General features: G+C 42.2%; 2 protein-coding genes across 2 annotated transcripts; both read right to left on the bottom strand.

Annotated features, from left to right (window-relative positions):
- Nucleotides 1-2: 2 nt before the first annotated feature.
- On the bottom strand, nucleotides 3-10,449 carry LOC118120660 (cartilage oligomeric matrix protein). The gene is made up of 20 exons (XM_035175802.2): nucleotides 10,435-10,449; nucleotides 9,391-9,571; nucleotides 7,274-7,347; nucleotides 6,972-7,023; nucleotides 6,603-6,751; nucleotides 6,236-6,373; nucleotides 5,570-5,647; nucleotides 4,677-4,829; nucleotides 4,260-4,364; nucleotides 3,840-3,947; nucleotides 3,577-3,736; nucleotides 3,273-3,391; nucleotides 2,912-2,964; nucleotides 2,630-2,823; nucleotides 2,374-2,552; nucleotides 2,216-2,264; nucleotides 1,872-2,068; nucleotides 1,431-1,603; nucleotides 786-925; nucleotides 3-381 (listed from the first exon to the last, which is right to left on the bottom strand). The coding sequence occupies exons 1-20, from the start codon at nucleotides 10,447-10,449 to the stop codon at nucleotides 323-325; spliced, it is 2,376 nt and encodes a 791-aa protein (XP_035031693.2). The 3' UTR covers nucleotides 3-322.
- A 2,591-nt stretch (nucleotides 10,450-13,040) lies between these two features.
- On the bottom strand, nucleotides 13,041-20,248 carry tmem38a (transmembrane protein 38A). The gene is made up of 6 exons (XM_035175803.2): nucleotides 19,908-20,248; nucleotides 16,835-16,991; nucleotides 15,645-15,829; nucleotides 14,941-15,028; nucleotides 14,397-14,514; nucleotides 13,041-13,739 (listed from the first exon to the last, which is right to left on the bottom strand). Exons 1-6 carry the CDS (start codon nucleotides 20,029-20,031, stop codon nucleotides 13,539-13,541), a joined length of 873 nt encoding a protein of 290 aa, XP_035031694.1. The 5' UTR covers nucleotides 20,032-20,248; the 3' UTR covers nucleotides 13,041-13,538.
- Nucleotides 20,249-20,625: the final 377 nt, after the last annotated feature.

Raw genomic sequence — 20,625 nt, forward strand, 5'->3', positions numbered from 1 at the left:
CATAATTTACTAAAATCCACTTTTATTTGTTTGGAAGAATACAATGACAGTTGTAAAAATATAGTTAATGATATTTAGTTGCAACGTTATTTTAGACACATCTCTATAGAAAAAACGATGAATTTCTGTTGAACATTTAATTTTATATCGCTAGTTCCCTCTGAGGAGTTTTTACAGCCGCAGAGTTTCTTCTCCTCCAACACGAGTCTTTTCATCTCCCTTCAGACACATTCCTCTGACTTTTGTTCGTCGGTTTTCTTTCTTGGACTCAGTTGTGCAGTGGAGAGTTCCCTGAATTCCCGGGTCGTGTCCCCCTGTCCCATCAGCCCACCAGATGGACCTGCTGAGCTCTGTAGGTGTCAAAGTCCTCGGGAAGAGTATCTGAAACAAAATTACCACATGAAGGTTAATTTAGTGTCCGAGCAGCCGACAGGAATATCCTCAACATGGAGCTGGAACATTACTGGAACATCTACGGCTGCATTCACACCTGCATTGTTTATTTGTATTTGGCAAGCGAGTAAAACGTGCAATTATAATTTTACACTTTTAGTTCATATTTGACTATTTGCAAATGGATTTGTAACAATTGAAGGTTAAAGATGAAAAAACAACTTAACATTAATTCGCAGTTAAAATCGACTTAAATTTTGTACTTATAGTAATTTTCTTGAAATGTACAAAATCAAAGAGAAGTAGCTGTAAAAGAAATGACACGGCAGAAGAGGCTAAAAGAAGAGTAGTAGTTTCCGGCCACAGTGGACCGACTGTGACGCTGGACTCACCGTTGCAGCGATAACGCAGGTTGGCCCAGATGATGTTCTCCTGCGAGAAACAGAAGACTCCGAGTCGGCCTCCTCTCATCGTGGTGTCGATGATGACGCCCGTGTCTGCCACCATCTGAGGACCCTCGTAGAAACGAACTCTGAAAACATCACACAGTGAAGAATACAGTCATGATTTTTACGTTATTGTGTCTGTAAACAAGACAAATATAGAAACAGCTTCGATATCTGTTTCTTTTTCTCCTTGGTAGCAGTTAGCAGTTTGTCTTTGTGCTAAGCTAAGCTTAACATGTCAGGGACCAAACCATAGACTTTGTTTAAATATGGACGACGTCGACATGTCCACTTTCTCCAACTATACAGAAATGAAGAATATACCAGATATGAACGCTGCCATCTTGTGCCCATTTGGAGCCGGAGTCTACGTAGTAGCGATAGCCAAACTTAGCATAAAAACTTAGCACTTGAACGGAAATCTGTGTGATTAAAAACTACCTAAAATTATGTAAACTATCTCAAAGAACAATTCTGTGTCGCTTGGACCATGTCCCGTCTGTTAACATGGAGGAGGCAGCGGCCTACACATCAGCCAGCCACCAGGGGGAATTTAGATCCCCTAAATTAGATTTCCCTAAACGTCAGTACCTGATGTAGCCGTCAGCGGGCCGGTGCTGGAGGAACCAGCGGTACGAAGTCTTGTCCTTCCAGCCGACATTACGAGCATCTTTCCACAGGAGTTTGACCTGGTCGCTGGTGTCACCGGTGTGCCACAGGGCGTTCCTCAGGTTCTCTCCTGGACCCGTGTTTGACTTCACTGCCTTTTTTTAAAAGCACAAATGACAAAGTGTGAGTCTCTGGATAAAGTGATTCCTTGACTCTTTGATCACAGCAGATCATTATTGTTCAAATCGTTAGGAAACATGGATTATTGTCAACTTTAAACACACATGCAATAAGTTAAGATACAAAACCCTCGGCTAACAGGCCTCTAACCCAAACAAAGATATGATGTCTTACTGTAGAGCCTCTGACTGAGAAATACTGGTAGAGTAAATCTAGGAATGGAATAATTAATGAGGGTTTTACCTTCAGTTGGATGCCGGGTTCGGCCACAGCTCTGAACGGGTTCGCCTGCCAATAGATCTGCTCCACTTGCTTCCACATCACCACGTAGAAACTGGAGCTGTCCTGGTAGCCGAAGATAAATCCTGCGTAGTCGTCGTCTGTGACCGTATTTACATGAAATGTCCCTTCAAAGTCCACACCGCTGAAAGCAGTGTAACCTGGGAGAAAAAATGTCTGTAGCTATTTATCTTGATGGACCAACAGCTACTGGAGAGTCCATACTTTTCATAGAAAGATTGTTTCACAGTTTTAATTTTCCAAAATGTAAATTCTATTCTTTTAAATAGACGATAGACTGCACTTACCAACAGCCAACCCAGGATCACTGTTCATCGTCTGGACGATCTCTCGTCCCTGCACAAACAATAAACATGGGTTTAATAGGGATTTACTCAGATGAAGAAATATTTTGGGACACAAAATTGAAATACAACAACAGAAAATGAAAAAACAACTACTCCACCTGGTTCAGCACCACCCAGTTGGGGTCGATCTGTGCATCTCCCTCTGGATCTAAAACGACGGTCTGGTACTCTCTGAAGTCTGTGAGGGTGACCTCAGCATTTTCTGGACAAACATCAATGGAGTCGACAATGGTGTCGTTGTCGAAATCCCTTTCACATACGTTACCCACACCATTGCCTGAGAAGATCATTGCAATAAAAGAGTTTTAGAATGGATTAGAATTTCTCGGTTAATGTGTCAGGAGAGGAACCCACCATCAGAGTCCTCCTGCAGAGGGTTCGGGATCAGGCGGCAGTTATCAGGACCGGGTGGCAGCAGGTCAGGGATGCCGTCGTTGTCGTCATCGTCGTCACACTCGTCTCCCTTTCCGTCTTTGTCTGTGTCGAGCTGAGAGCTGTTGATGACAGCTGGGCAGTTGTCCCGAGAGTCCTGGTGGCCGTCACCGTCACTGGATCGAGGACAGTTTGGTTTGGTTATTTTTATTTCTCGTTAGTCAGAGAAATATCTGTGATGCGACTGATTAGCCCACACGATACCTGTCCTTGTTGGTGTCGCAGGGGTCTCCGATCAAGTCGTTATCCGCGTCCATCTGTTGATTAACATGCAAAAACAGGAATTTAAGTTTTTCTCTCAGATGTTACTGCTCCGTGGAATGAAAAATTCTTCCAGGGAAATTTTGTGTTTGAATTACTGTTACGATGTTTGGACACGTACACTATTAAGTTTAGTTTGTCAATATGAGAGAGGTATATGCAACCAAAAGTGAAAAAGTATGGAAAGCCAAACAGTCCAAAGACACGTGGTTTTGAAACCTGCAAACTAAAGGTAAACAACATGCTGATAAAATGTTGTGGTGTTTTGTTGTTGCTTTGTTTCCAGAAACAAGAGACGTCTGACCTGGTCGGGGTTGGGAACATAAGGACAACTGTCGCAGGCGTCTCCCACTTTGTCTCCATCTCGATCTTTCTGGTCGGCGTTGGGAACCCGTTTGCAGTTATCCTGGTAATTGAGGATTCCTGAAATTAAAATGATTAGTGAATATTCAAAGTCCAGCCCGTTTTTTTTTTTACTGTAGTTTTACATATGTAATATATATAATATCAGTGAAGGAAAAAAAGCCTATTCCAACATCAGAATTCTGGATTTTCAATAATGACCAAAAGACTCAAATAACGTCATGATATATATATGGCTCACTCACCATCGCCATCAATATCTTCATCGCACTCGTCACCAAATTTGTCCACATCTGTGTCTTTTTGGTCGTTGTTTTTCACAGCACGGCAGTTGTCACAGGCGTCGCCGAAGTCGTCCTCATCGATGTTCCTCTGATCCACGTTGGGCACCAACACACAGTTATCCTGCAACAAAGGTCTTTTAGTCTCTGCAGGTGACGTTGAATCCCTCTCATTTGCATCTCTTTTAAACCTGATTCATTTTCATCTCATTCTTTTATGCATGAACCTGCATGTTGAGGATCCCGTCTCCATCTGCGTCCTCGTCGCAGGCGTCTCCCATTCCGTCACTGTCTGCATCATCTTGACCAGAGTTGGGAACAGTGAGACAATTATCCTGTGGAGAAATTTGCTCACTGTTAATTCAAGAAGAATCAGGTACAAAAAAGTTAAGAAAAGTAGATTAAAGAAAGAAGTTAGACTCAGTTTTTCATTTTAGCACCCCATGTTGGTATAAGTGTTGTTTCTAGTACACTTCAAACTTTTACTTTAAGAGAACTTAAGGATCATTATCAGTGTCCGACAAAGAGTCGACTAAAGTCCACTTACATACAGTGTATCTCCATCTACATACAACATGTGCATACGTTATTCTCTGCAGATGACTAACACAGCCTGTTTTTTTATCTTGGACATAGAGGAGGTTTACCTTGTTACAGTTCTTCTCAGGACACTCCAGTTTCTCATCGGGGATACCATCAATGTCAATGTCAGAGCCACAGAGGTAGCCGTTACCAGCCCATCCAACTCCGCACTGCGAGGATGGAAAAGGTTTTATGAACTGTGCAGACTGTTTTCTTTGGCCCTGTTGTGCACTGCAAACATCGTCAGATGGGCTTAAGTCTTCAAACAGGCCTGTGGTTTTACAAGATCTGGCACAAGTGCTGAAAGTTCTATTTCAAAGAGTTGCCTCAAAAATGGTTTTCAGCTTCATATGAGCTCAGCTGCTACTGTTATACATTTAATACTCTACCTGACTCCTTCAAAACAATTTGTAATAAAGTGAAAATGTAAAAATGTGAACTTTTGCTCTGAGAGAAGATGACTAAAGGTTGAATTTGTTCACCTGACACTCGATCTTTCCCTCTCGATGAACGATGCACTCGGCGCTGGCGTGGCAGGGGTTGGGCTGGCCGTTCCCACAGGCTCTTTCAGGCTTGCAGCCACGTCGCTGATCGCCAATGTAGCCCGTCTTACAGGGGCCGCACCTGAACGAGCCCTGACGATACATAAATGTACTGAGTCCATGAGCATCAGTGTCATTGAAGTTCCCACCCTTTCAGCCAATAGGACAAACTGCCTTCTGATGGGACTCTGCTTTGTGATTGAACTGTCATTGTCCAATCAGACTCGGGTGTCAAGGCCTGGTCTTTAGACGTGTTCACAACAACACAGAAATCTCCGTAGAGTGAAGGTGAGGGGTGGAGCAGCAGGCAGAGGCAGGATGTAACGTATTATTTCTGCTGCAGATCATGTGTTTTTGTTTACAGCACATCGACACACTGCATTTATCACCAAATTATGGGTGTCCCAGATATTGGTAATCTTTTTGGTTATTTTTTTTATCGTTTCTTTTAAACGTCACCTAGGCCCACTTGCTCGCGATGAATCCTGCGGAGAATCTCCTACTGTTGTGCAGCCCCTCCGGAGAATGTCTGGAAATTCAGTACATGTCTGAAAGCAGCTAAAAATCCACACTCACATTCACACCTACGGACAATTTAGAGTCATCAATTAACCTAACACCAATCAGCATGTCTTTGTACTGTGGAAGGAAGCCGGAGTACTCGGAGAAAACCCACACAGACACTTAGAGAAACTCCACAAAGAAAGGTCCGGGCCAAGCTGGGATTCGAACCGGGAGCTTCTTGCTGTGGGGCGTCGGTGCTATGAAGTTTTATATTAGCTGCAGATTTCCCTCAAACATGACAGTCAGCGATTCCTCGTGTTTATACTCACAGGTGTGTTCATGCAGACTGAGTTTTCTACACAGCCTCTGTTGTTGGGGCCCTCACACTCGTTGATGTCCTTGCACACCTTGAAACAGGGAAGAAAGAAGGTTAAAAGTTAAGGTTAAAGGCTTCCACGTCAGGACTGGACCAGGAGGCAGAAAGAAAGTGAAGTGAAGTGTTGAGGATCAAGGTGCAGTCCAGTGCACTTTGTTTGAAATATACTGTAACGTACAGGACCGGAGTGAGGAGGTGTTAAATCTTTTTTTATTCAGCATCTTGATAATTGTAAAAAGATAACATTGTGTAGTTATCACTGTAGGTATCTGACTCTTGAGTAGATAATCAGTCTTGAACTTTTTCTTGATCCACGACCAAACAATAATTTTTTTAATTTAGTATTGATATTGATATTTTATGCAATACTACTATTAATAAGTACTAGTACGCCATTATTACACACAACTGAAATTAGCAGTTAGCATATGTGCATAAACCTGAGATCCTAATACAATAAATAAAATTACAAAAAAGGCTGTGATGTGTTAAAATGAATTAAATATTTTTTTTGTTACGTTATTGTTTCCTTCTGTTGTAATAGTGATAGTGGAATTTGCAGTTTAAAAAAGATGAACTGTGTGTGTGTGTGTGTGTGTGTGTGTTCACCGTGGCTGACCTGCTTGTTGGCGGTGGCGTATGCGAAGCCGACGCCCTGCACCTGGGGCCCAGTGTATCCAGCAGGACAGGAGCCACAGCGGAAGCCCGGGGAGGTGTTGATGCAACGCACACCCATGTGGCACGGCATCACTGTACACTACATACAACACAGAGACACAGTAAACAGATGCACACCTCAGGATGTTGTAAGAGTATCTATCTAACTAACTAACCTGATAAGTGCACTTTCAGATCATCTCATATTATATCTCATATTGTTTCATATATCTTGAATATTGTAGGTATATTAATGTGATGTAACTTATCATATCATACTGTGTTATGTTGTAAAATGATATAATACAGTTTTATTTCCTCTGACGTACCTCGTCCACGTCCGAGCAGTGGGTACCGTTACCCTCCATACCGTCAGGACAGGGTCCACACTTTGGACCCTGAGGCGTCTCCATGCACGTCACCCCCGGGTGGCAGGGGTTGGGGACACAGGAGGGACGGGGCTTCATTCCTCCCATCCCTGAGGAGAGAGATGATAGGTGAGTATCTTCTGTCTTGGTGCATTGACTCAAATCCATGCAAAGATATTAAACTTCCATTAACACAGATACGTAATACAGTGTTCTCTCCTAATAATATTCATGTATTTGTGTTGTAAGTCTTTAACTATCTAAATTGAATCTAGGGAAACAGAAGTTAATAAGTACTGATGAGAATTTGTGTTTGGCAGATCAACTCACCACAGGCTTCACACTCCATCACTGTGTTCTTCATGAAAACGATCTCTTTAATCTGAAAACACAAAGGATCAATAACTTATTATCAAACAGTAAATACACACCCACACTGAGCACTGACAGTGTCTTCTCCAACACACTGCCCCTGCTCTTTAACCTTTATGATTTATTGATTTATGTATTGATCATGATCAGAGGTGCGTTTAACATTTAGCTCAGTGTCACATGTATCTGCAGCTAAGAAGCACGGAGCACAGCTGATAAAGAGGGTGGAGCTGCTGACTGTGTGAGTGAAGGTGGTTTACCTGTTGTTTCAGAAGCTCTTTAATCTCAGCCAGCGCAATGTTCGTCAATTTAATCTGACTGATGATTTCTCCATCTGGATATGAAAAAATTCAACATATGGTTAGACTGACATCAATACAGAAATAAGTGTATGTGAGATCCATCCATCCAATAAGCGATATAGGTGAAATAAATGGATGGGTGAGTGAGCGATCGGGAGATGGAGCCAAAGCAAGGTCCTGTCAATACACTTGACCAATCGCAAGTCAGTCTCAGCTGTCAATCATCAGGTTTCACCATCAAATAACTAATTAAAACCAAGCTTCATGGAAACATGAGCACTTGATCAAACACCTGTGTGACAAGAACTTCTGAAAATGACAGAATTTTTTTTTCCAGAAAAATGTATTTAATTTGCACTTTGAATTTGGTCCATGTCCCATTTGTTAACATGGAGGAGGCAGGATTTATGACCCATTCTGCAGCAAGCCACCAGGGGGTGATTGAGATGCTTCAACTCCACTTTTGGGGGGTTGCCATGATGTTTCCAATGGCAGCTGCGTGTTGTTTCAATTTTAGCTCATGCCAAAAAGGGTGAACGTCCTCTAACGGCCAAGTGTCCAACACACGTCCTCCTCAACAAGAGGACCCACTGCCTGTCTGATACCAAACTCCAATACCTGACATTCCTGAGTCACCACAGACCTCATGTGTATCCACAGCCCACACATCCACGGGAGTCACTGATGATTTGATCGATTTTCCAGATACAGAATGATACAAGATTCTCTGGAAGATATCAGGCTGCATGCTTACAGGAACTACAGTCCGTGGGCGTCCTTGTGTTTCTACGAGTAACGCACTAAGAGTCCCACCTCTCCATATGATCTGGATTTTCCGTGAAGAATATCAAGTTTCAAGCATCTCAGCTGTCCTACAATAACTTCTGTTCCCCGCTCACCCCAACCGGTCGAGGTAGACGGCCACACTGAGTCTGGTTCTGCTCTGGTAATGAGTGTTTTCTCTCCGCAGTCACCAAAGTGCTGCTTATTGTGGGAACTGTTTGGTTTCTGTGATATTTTTAGGGTCTTGACCTTAAATATGTAAAGTGCCCTGAGATAATGCATGTTAGGATTTGGCGCTCCACGAATAAAATTTGATTGTATTAAAAAAAATAAAGAAATAATTTCTTGTGAATTTGAATCATAAGGCCTAGTTGTCTTGTGATTGGCTGATAAAAAAAATCCGAAATTCAATCCGACAGTTACAGAGCAGAGTTTTGTTTCTGGTCACAAGATTCATCCTCTTTTTTTTTATTTATCTCCTGCTAAATGTTCACCCGTCTTCTGGTTGCTGCTGAGCACCAAAACTAAGCAGAAGTTATGAACCAGTTCAGGGGATAGTTTTCTGTTCTCATTGTCACATTGTTTTCACGTTACCTTTTGAGACATCGTCATTATAAAAACATTAATTATACCAGTTTTACAATTTGTCAGATTCCCAAATCTCCAAAATCAACCTGGAAACCAGTGTTGAAGAGACGTCTGATCGCACTGCTTGTACTTATCTGACCCAAAGACCCCAACATCCCTCCTTCAATCACTTCAGACGCTGCCCCCTGAGGAGCCGTACGAGGGCCGAGAGCTGCTGAGCGGGAAGCTCAGGAAATGTGTTCTTCTCATTAGCAGCAACTCTGTTTACTGAATGAATTCCTCAGAGCTGCAGATAAATCACTCTGCTAATAGAAAGGTTGGTGGGATCCTTCACGCGGCGATCGAGTAAAAGTCAAATACGTGGCTACGTGATGAGGTACGAATAAAAATAAAGAAAATAAGAATAAGATGACGTTGTTTTGCAAACAAATAAAGCAGATTAATTCTGATTAGTTTAAAGGACGTTTTCAGTCCTCGTGTTCAGCAGCTTTCAAGTTAGATCAATCAGTTTTAATTTGAATGTTCTCCAGCACAAAGTTTGTGTTTTAGCTTTTCAGATGAGATTCTATATTGATGATGTGCTTTTGTGATTTGTCACATCATCATCTGTCTTTTTTATGTTTGTCATGTAGTGAAATGGGGACAGCACAGGTCCTGACCTACTAAAACAAGTATAAGAGGTAGAACAGGGTTTTGTGTCTCACCTCTCTGTCCCTCTGTGACGTGTCCTCCCATGGAGAGCACACAGGTCAGGACCAGGAGCCACAGGATGGTTTTACCTCTGGCCATCTTCACGTCTCGTCTCGCTCTCGCTCCGTCCTTGAGCTCAGTGTCAGTGCTCCTCGTGCAAACCTGGTTCCAGCATAGTTTTCGTCCTTTTGTCCCCTGCTTGGGTTTTATACCGCCGCCCCAAATCCCCCACCCACACCCCTTACTCCCTGACTCACATCCCCAACCCTATGTCCTGCAAATCACTTAGTAGAGAAGTCCAGGAAAACAAGGACAGGGATTGAATTGCACAACATGCTCACAACATGGTCCCTCACATATTATAGAGGCATCAGTCTCTGTGTGTTTTCTACAAATACAAATTGGGTTTTTGGTCGGTTGGTTTTCTGACCAGACCCTGAACCAGACCCTGAACCAGACCCTGATGCAGACCCCTTCGCTCCAGTCCTTTTCAATCGTCACTTTGGGTTTTGGACGTCACTGAGCCTCAAAAGGATCAACCTCAGTGTTTACAAATAACATTGTAAAAATATTTTGTCAAACTAATTTCCTTGAGAGCCCTTGAATATTTCCTGCAGGTGCCGGACGACAAAATCCATGGAAGTTCAAACCGACATCTTAAAACTTGCATGAGGTCCTTTAACTTCCAGAGATGTTCGAATAGAGACACTTGAATTATTTTATTTGTCTGTTAGCACGATTACGCAAAAATTGCTTTTCTTGAAACTTGGCGGAAGGATGTGAAATGAGCCAGGAAAGATCTCATAAAATTTTGGGACGGATTCTAACAAAGGGGTGGATCCAGGATTTTTTCCATTTTGTTTAACATTGCATTTTTGACCTTTTACACAGTGTAGATTTTGATATTGGATATTTGCTCAAAGACAAAGAGACGACCTGTCCTTCTGCTGAATACCTCATCCTATTAAAGACAGTTTGGAAGCTCTGTGGTTTGGTTTTCATGCGGCTCAGTGAATTTAACGTTTTGACGTCGTGGGTTCAATCCTCCATGAACTTACCAGCAACACCCACATGAAGCTTTAAAGGAGTTTTAAAAAAAAAATGGAGCTCAGTTTTCTCAGGGCGAATAAATAAGGTATGTCATGGGAGTTCTTGGAAGTTCTGAGGATGTGGGTTCAATATTTACGAGGCTCTGAGTATTTTATGTCCAACATCCAAAGTAAAAATCCAGAGACATTGACTAAGTGGATGTCTCGTAGTGTGTGAGGACAGTTTGAAGGTTTGAGGTTTAGATTTCAACCCTTATTACTGTTAGTAAAGTAGTCTCATCACGTAGATATTTGTCAAAAAAATAAAGTGAACGTTTTATTTCATTTAACTTTTCGTTGTCATATAGTCCAATTGTCCACGGTTGGTAAAGAGAGAATGTATACGTGTGTGTGTGTGTGTGTGTGTGTGTTTGTATTTGTCAGTAATGGGAGCAGCAGATGTTGGTTACATTCCTCACAGTGAAGGCTGTTGAGGCTTTGCTTCAGATCACTTTGAACAACTCTCACCACCTCCACTCTCGCTCCGTCCTCGCCTGCTGGCTGCCTTGCCCAAAGGAGCAGGGAAATTCTCACTCTCTGGAAAAACAAACACGACACCTCATTATTGTCATCGTACAGGAAAACTGGACCCTTAGACACAGAATGAATATTATATAATTCAATTCTAGTTTGTTCAGTGATGTGGAGGGAACCACTGGTCATTTACAATCCCTTCATTTAAGGTTGAGGCCTCTTCTGTCCTTTAAGCAGCTTTTCTGCAATGTTCAAATTTAACTTAGTACATTTACCAACATACGTTTAAATTTACTTTACAATCAATATTTACTAATACTTTGCTTTTTAAAAACAACTCCCAACAGTGGACAAACTGATGAGTTAAAACATTTGGTTTGTTTGTCAATTAATTAATTAGTTTGGACTGTCAATTATCAGAGGAATGAATGAACTAAAACAGTTTTGATAAGTGATTATCAATTTGGTGTTTTTCAAACAAAGAATTTTTATTTATTTATTAATTATTCCTCATTCTTTCGTTGTGTTGTTGGTTTTTCTTGCTTTTATGTTTTGACTTTTATTCCACATTGGGTCGTTTGCAGAGAACCATCACTTTTAATATCTTCAAATGTCTTATTGTGTTTTTATTGTGTATAAATATATATATTTCTTCTGTTTTGATGATGTATTTTTGGTTAAAAAAACTGATCTTTTATCTCCCTTATCTTCTGTGCTGCTGTGAGGAATGTTAAGGTCAAAGGTCGAGTGTAGCGACCTCCTGCAAAGTTCATCAGCAGTGTTTTATTGCCTGTGTTTGTCAACACAGCAGGAGACTTCAGAGTTTCTCAGGTCGTGACCTGCCACTGACCTCAGGCCTCACCTCTCACCGCTCAACAGCCTCACAGTTACATAACAGACTTTATGAGGACTGTTACTGCCGACTCCTGCACCAGTGTGTGTGTGTGTGTGAAGCCACTCAGGGAAAAGATGTGAGTAGTAAAACACGTCTTATTTTTACAGTTACTTCGAAAGTGAAATTAATTAGAAATAAATTAAGAGGGTTCCTCAGACTGACAAGTTCATCAAAAGATACAAGGTCGTCACAATAACCAGATAGAACCAGAAGATTCGACTCACATATGAAAACACATAAACCATATGGACGACTTGACAACCCCCACAAAGTGAAGCCAAAGCATCTTGATCACCACCTGGTGGTCATAAATCCCACCTCGCCAATGTTAATGGTTGGGATATGATTTTTATTATTATTTGATGAGATAAAAAAACAAGGTGAAATGTCATGATTGAAAGCTAAGACTGACTCGGGACCTCGCTGCTGCTTCTCCATATCCAGACTGCTAATGCTCAAACTCTAGCTCCAAATGTGCAAGATGGCAGCGTTCGTATCCTGGATATTTGGGCTTCATTTCTTGATAGTGGGAGGAATAGGAGACATGTCGTCCATCTTTATATACAGTTTGTGTCAAGACTGGATTTGAAAAAGCTTGTTAGTCAAATCTCAGAAAGTCAATTTGCAGAGGAACAACACTTAATTTAAATTTTGAGGTACTTTTACTGAGTGTTTCCACTTTATGCTAGTTTATACTTATAGTCATTTAAGTCTGGATTCAGTCATAAAAGTTTTTTTTTAACATCACGGTGTCCCATTCTTTTCTGTTTCAAGTTGCAGTTGTAAAAATAGGTTATATGTCTTTTATCTTTATAAACATTTAATTTTTACACTTTCTACTTTTATGAAAGCCTGAATATTGTTTTCATCGTGGGTTTAAAGTTTCTAAGAGAATGTTTGGGCTGAAGGTCGGCACTTGTGATTCTTTTTATTTTTGTACATAACAGCCCTGAACATTTTCAAAAAACTTACCTTGAGGTAAACGTAGATTTGAGTTTGCTTGGTAGAAAGTTAAAAGTTACTGAAAAACTTTCTTTGAGATGGTCTATGTTCCTTTAATAAAAATATAAAAGCTGCTTTGCTACAACACAATACCCAAATACATACTTCTGAAGCTAAAGTATATCTAAATAACAGATTTTAAACATTTATTTATTCACAAAAGTTGATGTCATTAAAAAAAGAAAATGAAAAACCACGCAAGATGCAAATTTTCTCTTGATTTTATTCAAAGATATGAATTTGTCTTTGTCGCAATGTAAAAAGCAGCAATGTTCTTTCACATAATGCTTTATTCATATTTGAATTTCTGAGTCAATTTAATTTGTATTTAGTTTTTCTTTAATAAAACAAGGTTTGGTTTGGACTAGAATGAAACCACTGACACCTGCTAACACAACTACTGATGTGGTGCGAAGAGAGGCCGTCCTACACACAGGGATCAGCGCACAGTGTCGGGCACAGATGTTCACAGACACTTACATAAATGGGTCTAAAATATCCAGGTTGGGTTGAAGTGTGAAACAGTTGCTGTGGTATTTACAGAGTCCTCATGCCATGTAAAATGCAGAAAGCACCATTTTTTGCTCTAACAGGAAGGGCCTCATCAAACTGCCCCTTTCCCCAGAAAGGAATGGGATGTCCCCATCATGTGGCGGCCGCGAGGGCGAGTCCGATGCAGTTTCATCGGTGTAACGCGACGTTCCTACTCGGCTTTCTTGGCCTTCCTCTTGCGAGCGCCCTCGCTCAGCTCCTCCTTGGTTTTGATAGGTGAGGCGGCGGCGGCGGGGGCGTGGTGGTGGTCCTCCTCAGAGCCGCCCAGAGGGGAGCCGAACAGCAGGTGGCAGACCCAGGACTCGATGAGGGCGAAGGGGGAGCCGTGGGAGTGTCGGGCGGTCATCACCACCTGGAGGAGGAGAGAGAGGGTTGGAAAAGTTCAGCTCAGCTCAGTGAAAACATCATAAAAGAATTTCCTGATGAAATAACTCTGATGATCTCAGGGAGGCTGTAGTTAAAGATGCCCATGAGTTGCATCATGGGAATCGTAGGATTGAGATTTTTATGCTTGACCATAGACATAGATATAAAGCTATAACGTGAAGTCTTCTCATGAGTGAATCCAAAGCATCTTTATCGCCCCCCTGGTGGTTGGCTGCAGTATAGTTCATAAATCCCTCCTCCTTCATGTTAGTGGATGGGACATTAGGTCAAAGTCAAAGTACTCGTCAGATAAGTTTCTACACCACGATCATTACTGCACAGACTGTGGCTCTAAATGGCGGCAAGATGGCTGCGTTCAAGATATTTTGGCTATTTATTTCTATTTAGCATTTTACTGTAACTGTAGTATCGGTTATATTCTCCTCCTTAATGTGTTTTTTATTCAATTTAATGCTGAATTTCATATGATATTGTCTCCTGTTTCTTATATATCTTGTAGTCTGAATTTCCTCACTTTCCTTAAAATGTGACGCACTAGAGTTCAACGAGGCCACAGGAAAGTAGCAGAAAAATGCACATAACATGTCTTGCATCAGAATTTCAGGCAGTCGACAAAACGCACCTTGCTCGTGGCCATGAAGACGGTGAAGGCGAGGATGAGGATGCTCTTGGACACGGGCAGCCATTGAGCCTCCTGCATGGTGAAGAGGATCGCTCCGTACAGACTGGCTTTGGTCGGGCTGCGGAGACGGAAAAGACAAACTGTCAGCGACACATCTGTTCATCATATTCACCACGAGTGGAATCACAGATGGAGCGCAGGGTAAAAAGCTCCTCCACTGGTTTTAAGCACATTTATATTTATGGGGTTAAGTTCATTATCTCTCTAAACCAACAGTAAATGTTTATGACACAGTATGAAAGCCATGACCTCTTTTGGATGATGCTACTAGGGGGCGCCAACATCAAGAAATACGACATACAGTAGCTCCTTCACCAAACTTGTGTGATTCCAACACGTCAACTGCAGTTTGTGTTTGACTGTGATCATATTTATCATATTTATCATATTTACTGGTTTGTTCTGTCTCGGGTTTTGATGACGTGCTGTACGAGGCAGTGATGAACGAACAGCATTCGAACATCCCACATTCAAACAGACTCACAATGACATGCTGAGGATCTCGTTGGTCTCGGGCCTCCACACTCCACGCAGCAGCTGCTCGAAATTGGAAATGAGAGCGACTCCCGACCCTGAGAAGATAAAAATAGACAGTGTAAAAAACGTGGTCGCCTGCAGGGCCTTCCTGTTGTCTGTGGCCATTTCTGTTTCATGGGATAGTTTCACATTGAGGAAGAAAAGGGGGAAATAGGATTTACAGTAGGTGAGTAACATGAGACCTGATAAGAGGACTGGACCTCGCAGGCACAGAACCGAGCTCTAATTCGACAAACATTTAAATTGTGAGGATTAATGATTCAACATGTAAACACAGGCTGGGGATGTGTGAACCTGATTTGAGGCCCTGGGGGCAAAAATGAGCAGCTGGGACCATAATAATCCCTCAAATCAGTTAGGCTGATTTGTGCTGAGTGTCTGTGTTGACTTTCTCCACCTCTGAACACTATCTGGTTCCAGGTTTGCTGTGATTAAACACAACATTTGATTAACTGGGTGAGGCACAACGATTAGATTAGATTTTTGACCTTGCAGGGCCTCAATGTTAAAGAGTATTATACCTTTGTTGTTATGAGAATTTAAAAATCCAAAACACTTAAATACACTGAAATATGCTGCATAGGATTCTGCCAACATTGTAACACAAACTGTTGTGCTCTCCTGTATGAACACAAGTCGTGAGACACTGACCTTTGACGTATCCGACAATGACCATGATGAAGAAGCCGTGGTGGTAGGCGTGGTGGGCGTGGTGAACGCCGGCGGCGATCTTACGGGTGCGGACGACTTCCTTCAGGGCGACCAACACCAGCTTCACGGGCAGGAAGGCCACACATTTATAGAAGAGGTTCAGTGGGCAGTAGAAGACCAGGTACCTGTGTTTGGATATGACAGAGAGAAGATAAGATATCAGGGAAAGATTTCACCACTATAATTTAGATTTAGCTTTGATGATAACACATGTTCTGAATGTTTTCTAAGTTCTGTGGAAATCCATTTAGTAAGTTTTTGTTATCTTGCTGACAAACAAATTGACAGCAGCTAAAACAGAGCCTCCTAGGTGGAGGTAATGACCCTGAGTCACCTGGATTTAAGAAACTCTGCGTCTTTAAGAGATTCATGTTGAGGAGGACGTCCCTGCTCTGACGGCTTTAACAAATGTTCCCCTATCGAGGAATCACAAACAGTCTGAGAAACAGATGGACAACATGGCAGCTTCCAAAAGGGAAGCATACTCTTTTTGACCGTCCCCTGGTGGCCGGTTGCAGTATAGGTCATAAACCCCATCTCCTCCATGTTAGCAGATGGAACATAAGCCAAACTAAAAAGTCAAAGTACACGTCTTTTCACACTGATGTTTGTCCAACTGTTCATTTTCCTGTTGCGTTTGGTTTTAATCAGTTATTGGAGAGATTTCATTCTTTTCCTGTGAACTCAGAGAACTCCTGATTGTGGATAATGGCGATGGATTGTGGATCATGGTGGCATCTGATTGTGGACTATGATATTTTAAACTTTGACACACTTTTCCATTATGTTACAAACTGTTTGTTCTAATCAATGTTATAAAAACTGCTCAGTTCCACTTCTGTCTTGGGAGAGGGATCCTTCACATTTGGCTCTCTCTGAGATTTCTATGTTTTTATGTCAGAACTAAATGTACAGTCACAATCAACCAATTATCAGCCAAATTATTTTTTTGGAATGGAATCACCTCCATACAATGACTAGCAGTGGACAATTTTAAAAACGTACACAATCTTATAAGTTTAATGAAAAAAAATGGATTTAAAAGAAGCAGATTTGTGACCGTGTGCGACTTTGAAACTGAATCTCTCCTCCCCTCATGAAGGGTGAAGACGCTTTGAGGATTCTCTCACCAGACAGATGAGGCCAGCAGGATGTGGCTGTTGTATTGGAAATAGTCGACGGGGCTGCTCCCGAGCATGATGTCGGCCAGGATGTAACTACCAAAGCAGTAGAGCATGGCGCAGAGCCAGGAGGCCACGGGACTCCTGCGGGAAACCTCCACCGAGCCTGAAACACAGAGGAGCAGCTGTCAGGGAGCGTCTTAACAATTAAAACGCTTTTCTTTCTTCCTATCATGTCTTTTCTGAAAATTAAAATCACTCAATAAATAGATTAGGATTATAGGGTTATTGGAAATACCACACAGACTTTCCTTCAATTCCTTCTCCGCTGTGACCGGGGAAAAAAGTTCTGTTATTTATTTTTGTCCTTTTTTGGGGGAAATTACAAGCATCAGATATAAAATTTAAAATGTTTGTTCTTGGAGCTCCGAACTGTTGGCGATGACCTTCTCAAGTCAATATCTGTGGATCCCTTGTGTGTTTGTCTGCTGTATCTTCGTCCACACCCTGTCCACCATGTCTGTGCACGCCCTGATAATGTGTCTCTTTATCATAATCTAATATTGACTCAGGAGTCGTTCATATGCAAAGTATATGATTTAAAGAATGTGTGTTTAAATGAGAAAGGTCTTTCCAGTGTTACAACATTGTGGGAGACGCTCAGTGAATCGAGATGCGAGCGCAGATCTCCGACAACAGGTGGGCGAGGGTGTCGTGGTGTGAGCGGCTCTCGGTTTGAGGGCAATCCGATCCTGAGAAATGTGGCCCTATAAATAAAACCCGCTCAACTGCTTCTCCTGCCTTGCAACTGTCTTGACCTCTGACCCCGACACTTGTCTCTCTCCTTCTCCCCTCCGTCACCGCGGATCCCAAAACTCATTCATGTGCTCCTCTGATATGTGGCGAGTGTGTGAACTACTCCGACATGTGTGGGGGGGGGGAATGAATGGTGATTCTTGCAAATGTTGGCAGCTAGTTCATTTGACTGTGAAATATTCTGATGTAAAGTCGTTCGGTTACAGTCATGAAGTCGAGTTTGGGCACAGACACAGACACAGACTGCAGCTCAGCCTGAAGTCCAATGATATAATGGATTTAACTCTAAAACACACGTTAATGCCTTCAACTTCGAATCCTGGTTTTGCAGGGATGGTTCTTTTTGGTGTTTGCATGTTCGCCTCATTTCTGGGAGAGTCTTCTTCAGGTGCTTCCTCCCACAGTCAAAGCACATGCAGATTGGAGTTAGGTTAACTTGAGACTCCAAATTGTCATTAGGTGTGAATGTGAGTGTGAATTGCTGTTTGCCTCATATGTCGACTCTAAGATACACTGGCGCCCTGTCCAGGGTTGACCCCGCCTCTCGCCAAATGACAGCTGGGATTGGCTCCAGCTCCCCTCCCCCCCACGCGACCCTCAAAATGATAAGTGTTACAGATGGATGGATTGACAAAAAACTAATATGTTATAAGGACAATCACCTTTACCTCTATACTACGGAACATGTGAGCAGCAATGCAGTGTTACATCTGCTTTTTTTTTTTACACCTGTAAAACTTGAAGTAAACTAATTTAAAAGTTGATCTCAGCTTTACACTCACTACACAAATACTTTGATACAGAAGTCCTTACTGACACATGTTGATGCATTTTTACGAGTGAGCTGAGTGCTTAAAACTGAATTTGAATGAAGTGTTGCTTCTTTCTAACTCGACACCAGTCTTCCAATCGACGGTGACTCGAGTGACATCATTTAGGACGAATCAGCCAATTTCATGCAGCTTCCTTGAACTTCAAACTAAAACTTTTCTCACATATGAAGAAGTTCAGCCGGAGACCTGTGAACAGACTGGTGAGTATCTGACTCTGTGAGCTCGATGAGATTGAAGCGATAGTTCATTCAAAGGAAAAAAGTCATCTGTTTTCTATTTCCTGTGTTTGTAAATAAACACACAGGAAGTTCCACATCATAGTAAATCCCCAATAAACTATTATGGTTAATGTAGATTTTTCACATCCATTAATTTCCTTTTAGTTTCCTGAAGCCAAATAATGAAGAGGAGGGGCACGAACGTTCATTCACCTTCCTGGACGCTCCTGTACTTTCCTCTCTGCAAGTGGCTTGAGCATCATTGCAGAGGAAGATGGGGGTGATAATTACATAAAGATGAATTTTGTTTTCCAGCATCCCGGTTGTCTAAGTATGAAACATGTGAATCATGTTGTCCAAGCTGTAAACTTCCAGTAAAGGTTGTGAGCTTTGGTTCACATTCTACACACACTCTCCCCCCCCAAGGGACAATAAGGTCACGCTGTGCTACTTGCTCAACAACTGAATTCATGTTTAACACTAAATAACACACTCGGCCCAAATGTAGCCTCCTGCAGCATGAGGTGTCTCGGAGGCCCACTGACACCGGCTATTTCAGGATCTTCTATTTATTGCCCCAAGTCGCTGGTATGCACAGGCCTTCTCTCGGGTTTCAGCCTCCTTACGGCGGTCAACGTCAATTCAGAGGAGCTAAATCTTGGAAAAATATCCAACTTGACCCAAAGCTGAGTGGTTTTAATCTACTCCAGTGGTTTCCCACAGAGTAAATGAGGTCAGGCTGCGGCAGACACACACACACACACAGTCACCTCACAGCAAGTGAAGCAGAGAGCTGTGGTGCTCCGGCTTATGCAGGTCATGCTTTATAAGGATATAGGGCAACTGTAGAGATAACAGCAGAAAGCCCATATTGGGATATAAGAGCCCGGAGTGTTTATATCACAGAAGAATGTCAGAAATGAACGTTAAAACTGACAGAAGTATTATAACATTATTATTCAATTTATTCTACAAACACTAGATTGTTTAAGTTTCAGTTATTACTTATATATTAATATTTGTATTTATACTAGAAATATGTTATTTTAGCTGTGTTTTCTTTTACTTTCAATAGTTGTAAATACACAGAAGTCCGGTGAGTGTGAAGCTTGTACAGACGCTGCACCTGTGTATTACCTTATAGAAACAGGTTTATCGTGTTAATCTTTAATTCAAACACCTTTAACTTGATCAGCAAACAGAAAAGAAACTCACCTGGCTCATACTTGAGGTACAGGATGGACACGATGTAATAAGCGACATCAAAAACAGGAAACATTCCCATTTTGGAGAACGCTTGGGCTAAGTCGTCCAAATTGAGAACTGACAGCACCTCCATGTTGAGTCTCTGACAACGATCCTTGTTTTTTAATGTCTTTGTTTAATTCTATTTGTTATTCCAAGCGCGCACTCTGAATCGGAAGCCCCCCCTAACCCGGTCCACCGACTCTCCACCAAGCCCACCGAGGTCTCGACAGTGAAAGCCTGTGACACTGAAGCCCACCTATTAATACCGCTCATCTCCACAGCATCTTCATCTTCATCTTCATCATCTTCATCATCAGCAGCAGCAGCAGCTCCGTGCCAGCTGCTGTGGAGGGGAGGTCCACATGCCAGCTGCTTGAGAATTACACTGACAAACCAACTGCTCTTTCTCCTGCCTTCCTCTTCATCATACTCATCCTCCTCATTGTTGCATCACAGGGACGTTTGTCCTCAGCCCTGGAGACACAACACGTCGAGACGAGCCTCGCGTCCACGTTCACTTACGACTGTTTCACTCGTTCATGAAAAAAATCACAATTAAACATCCATAAATCCGGATCAGCTCCTGCACCGAGGCGGACTCACATGCAGCCAAGTGCCCGAGTCTAATCCCCCGCAGCTCCGCAACGTTTGCTGATGTCACCGCTTGTTTACATCCTCACAGACC

Source organism: Hippoglossus stenolepis, chromosome 14 (genome assembly GCF_022539355.2).
Source record: "Hippoglossus stenolepis isolate QCI-W04-F060 chromosome 14, HSTE1.2, whole genome shotgun sequence".
Classification (NCBI taxonomy): Eukaryota; Metazoa; Chordata; class Actinopteri; order Pleuronectiformes; family Pleuronectidae; genus Hippoglossus; species Hippoglossus stenolepis.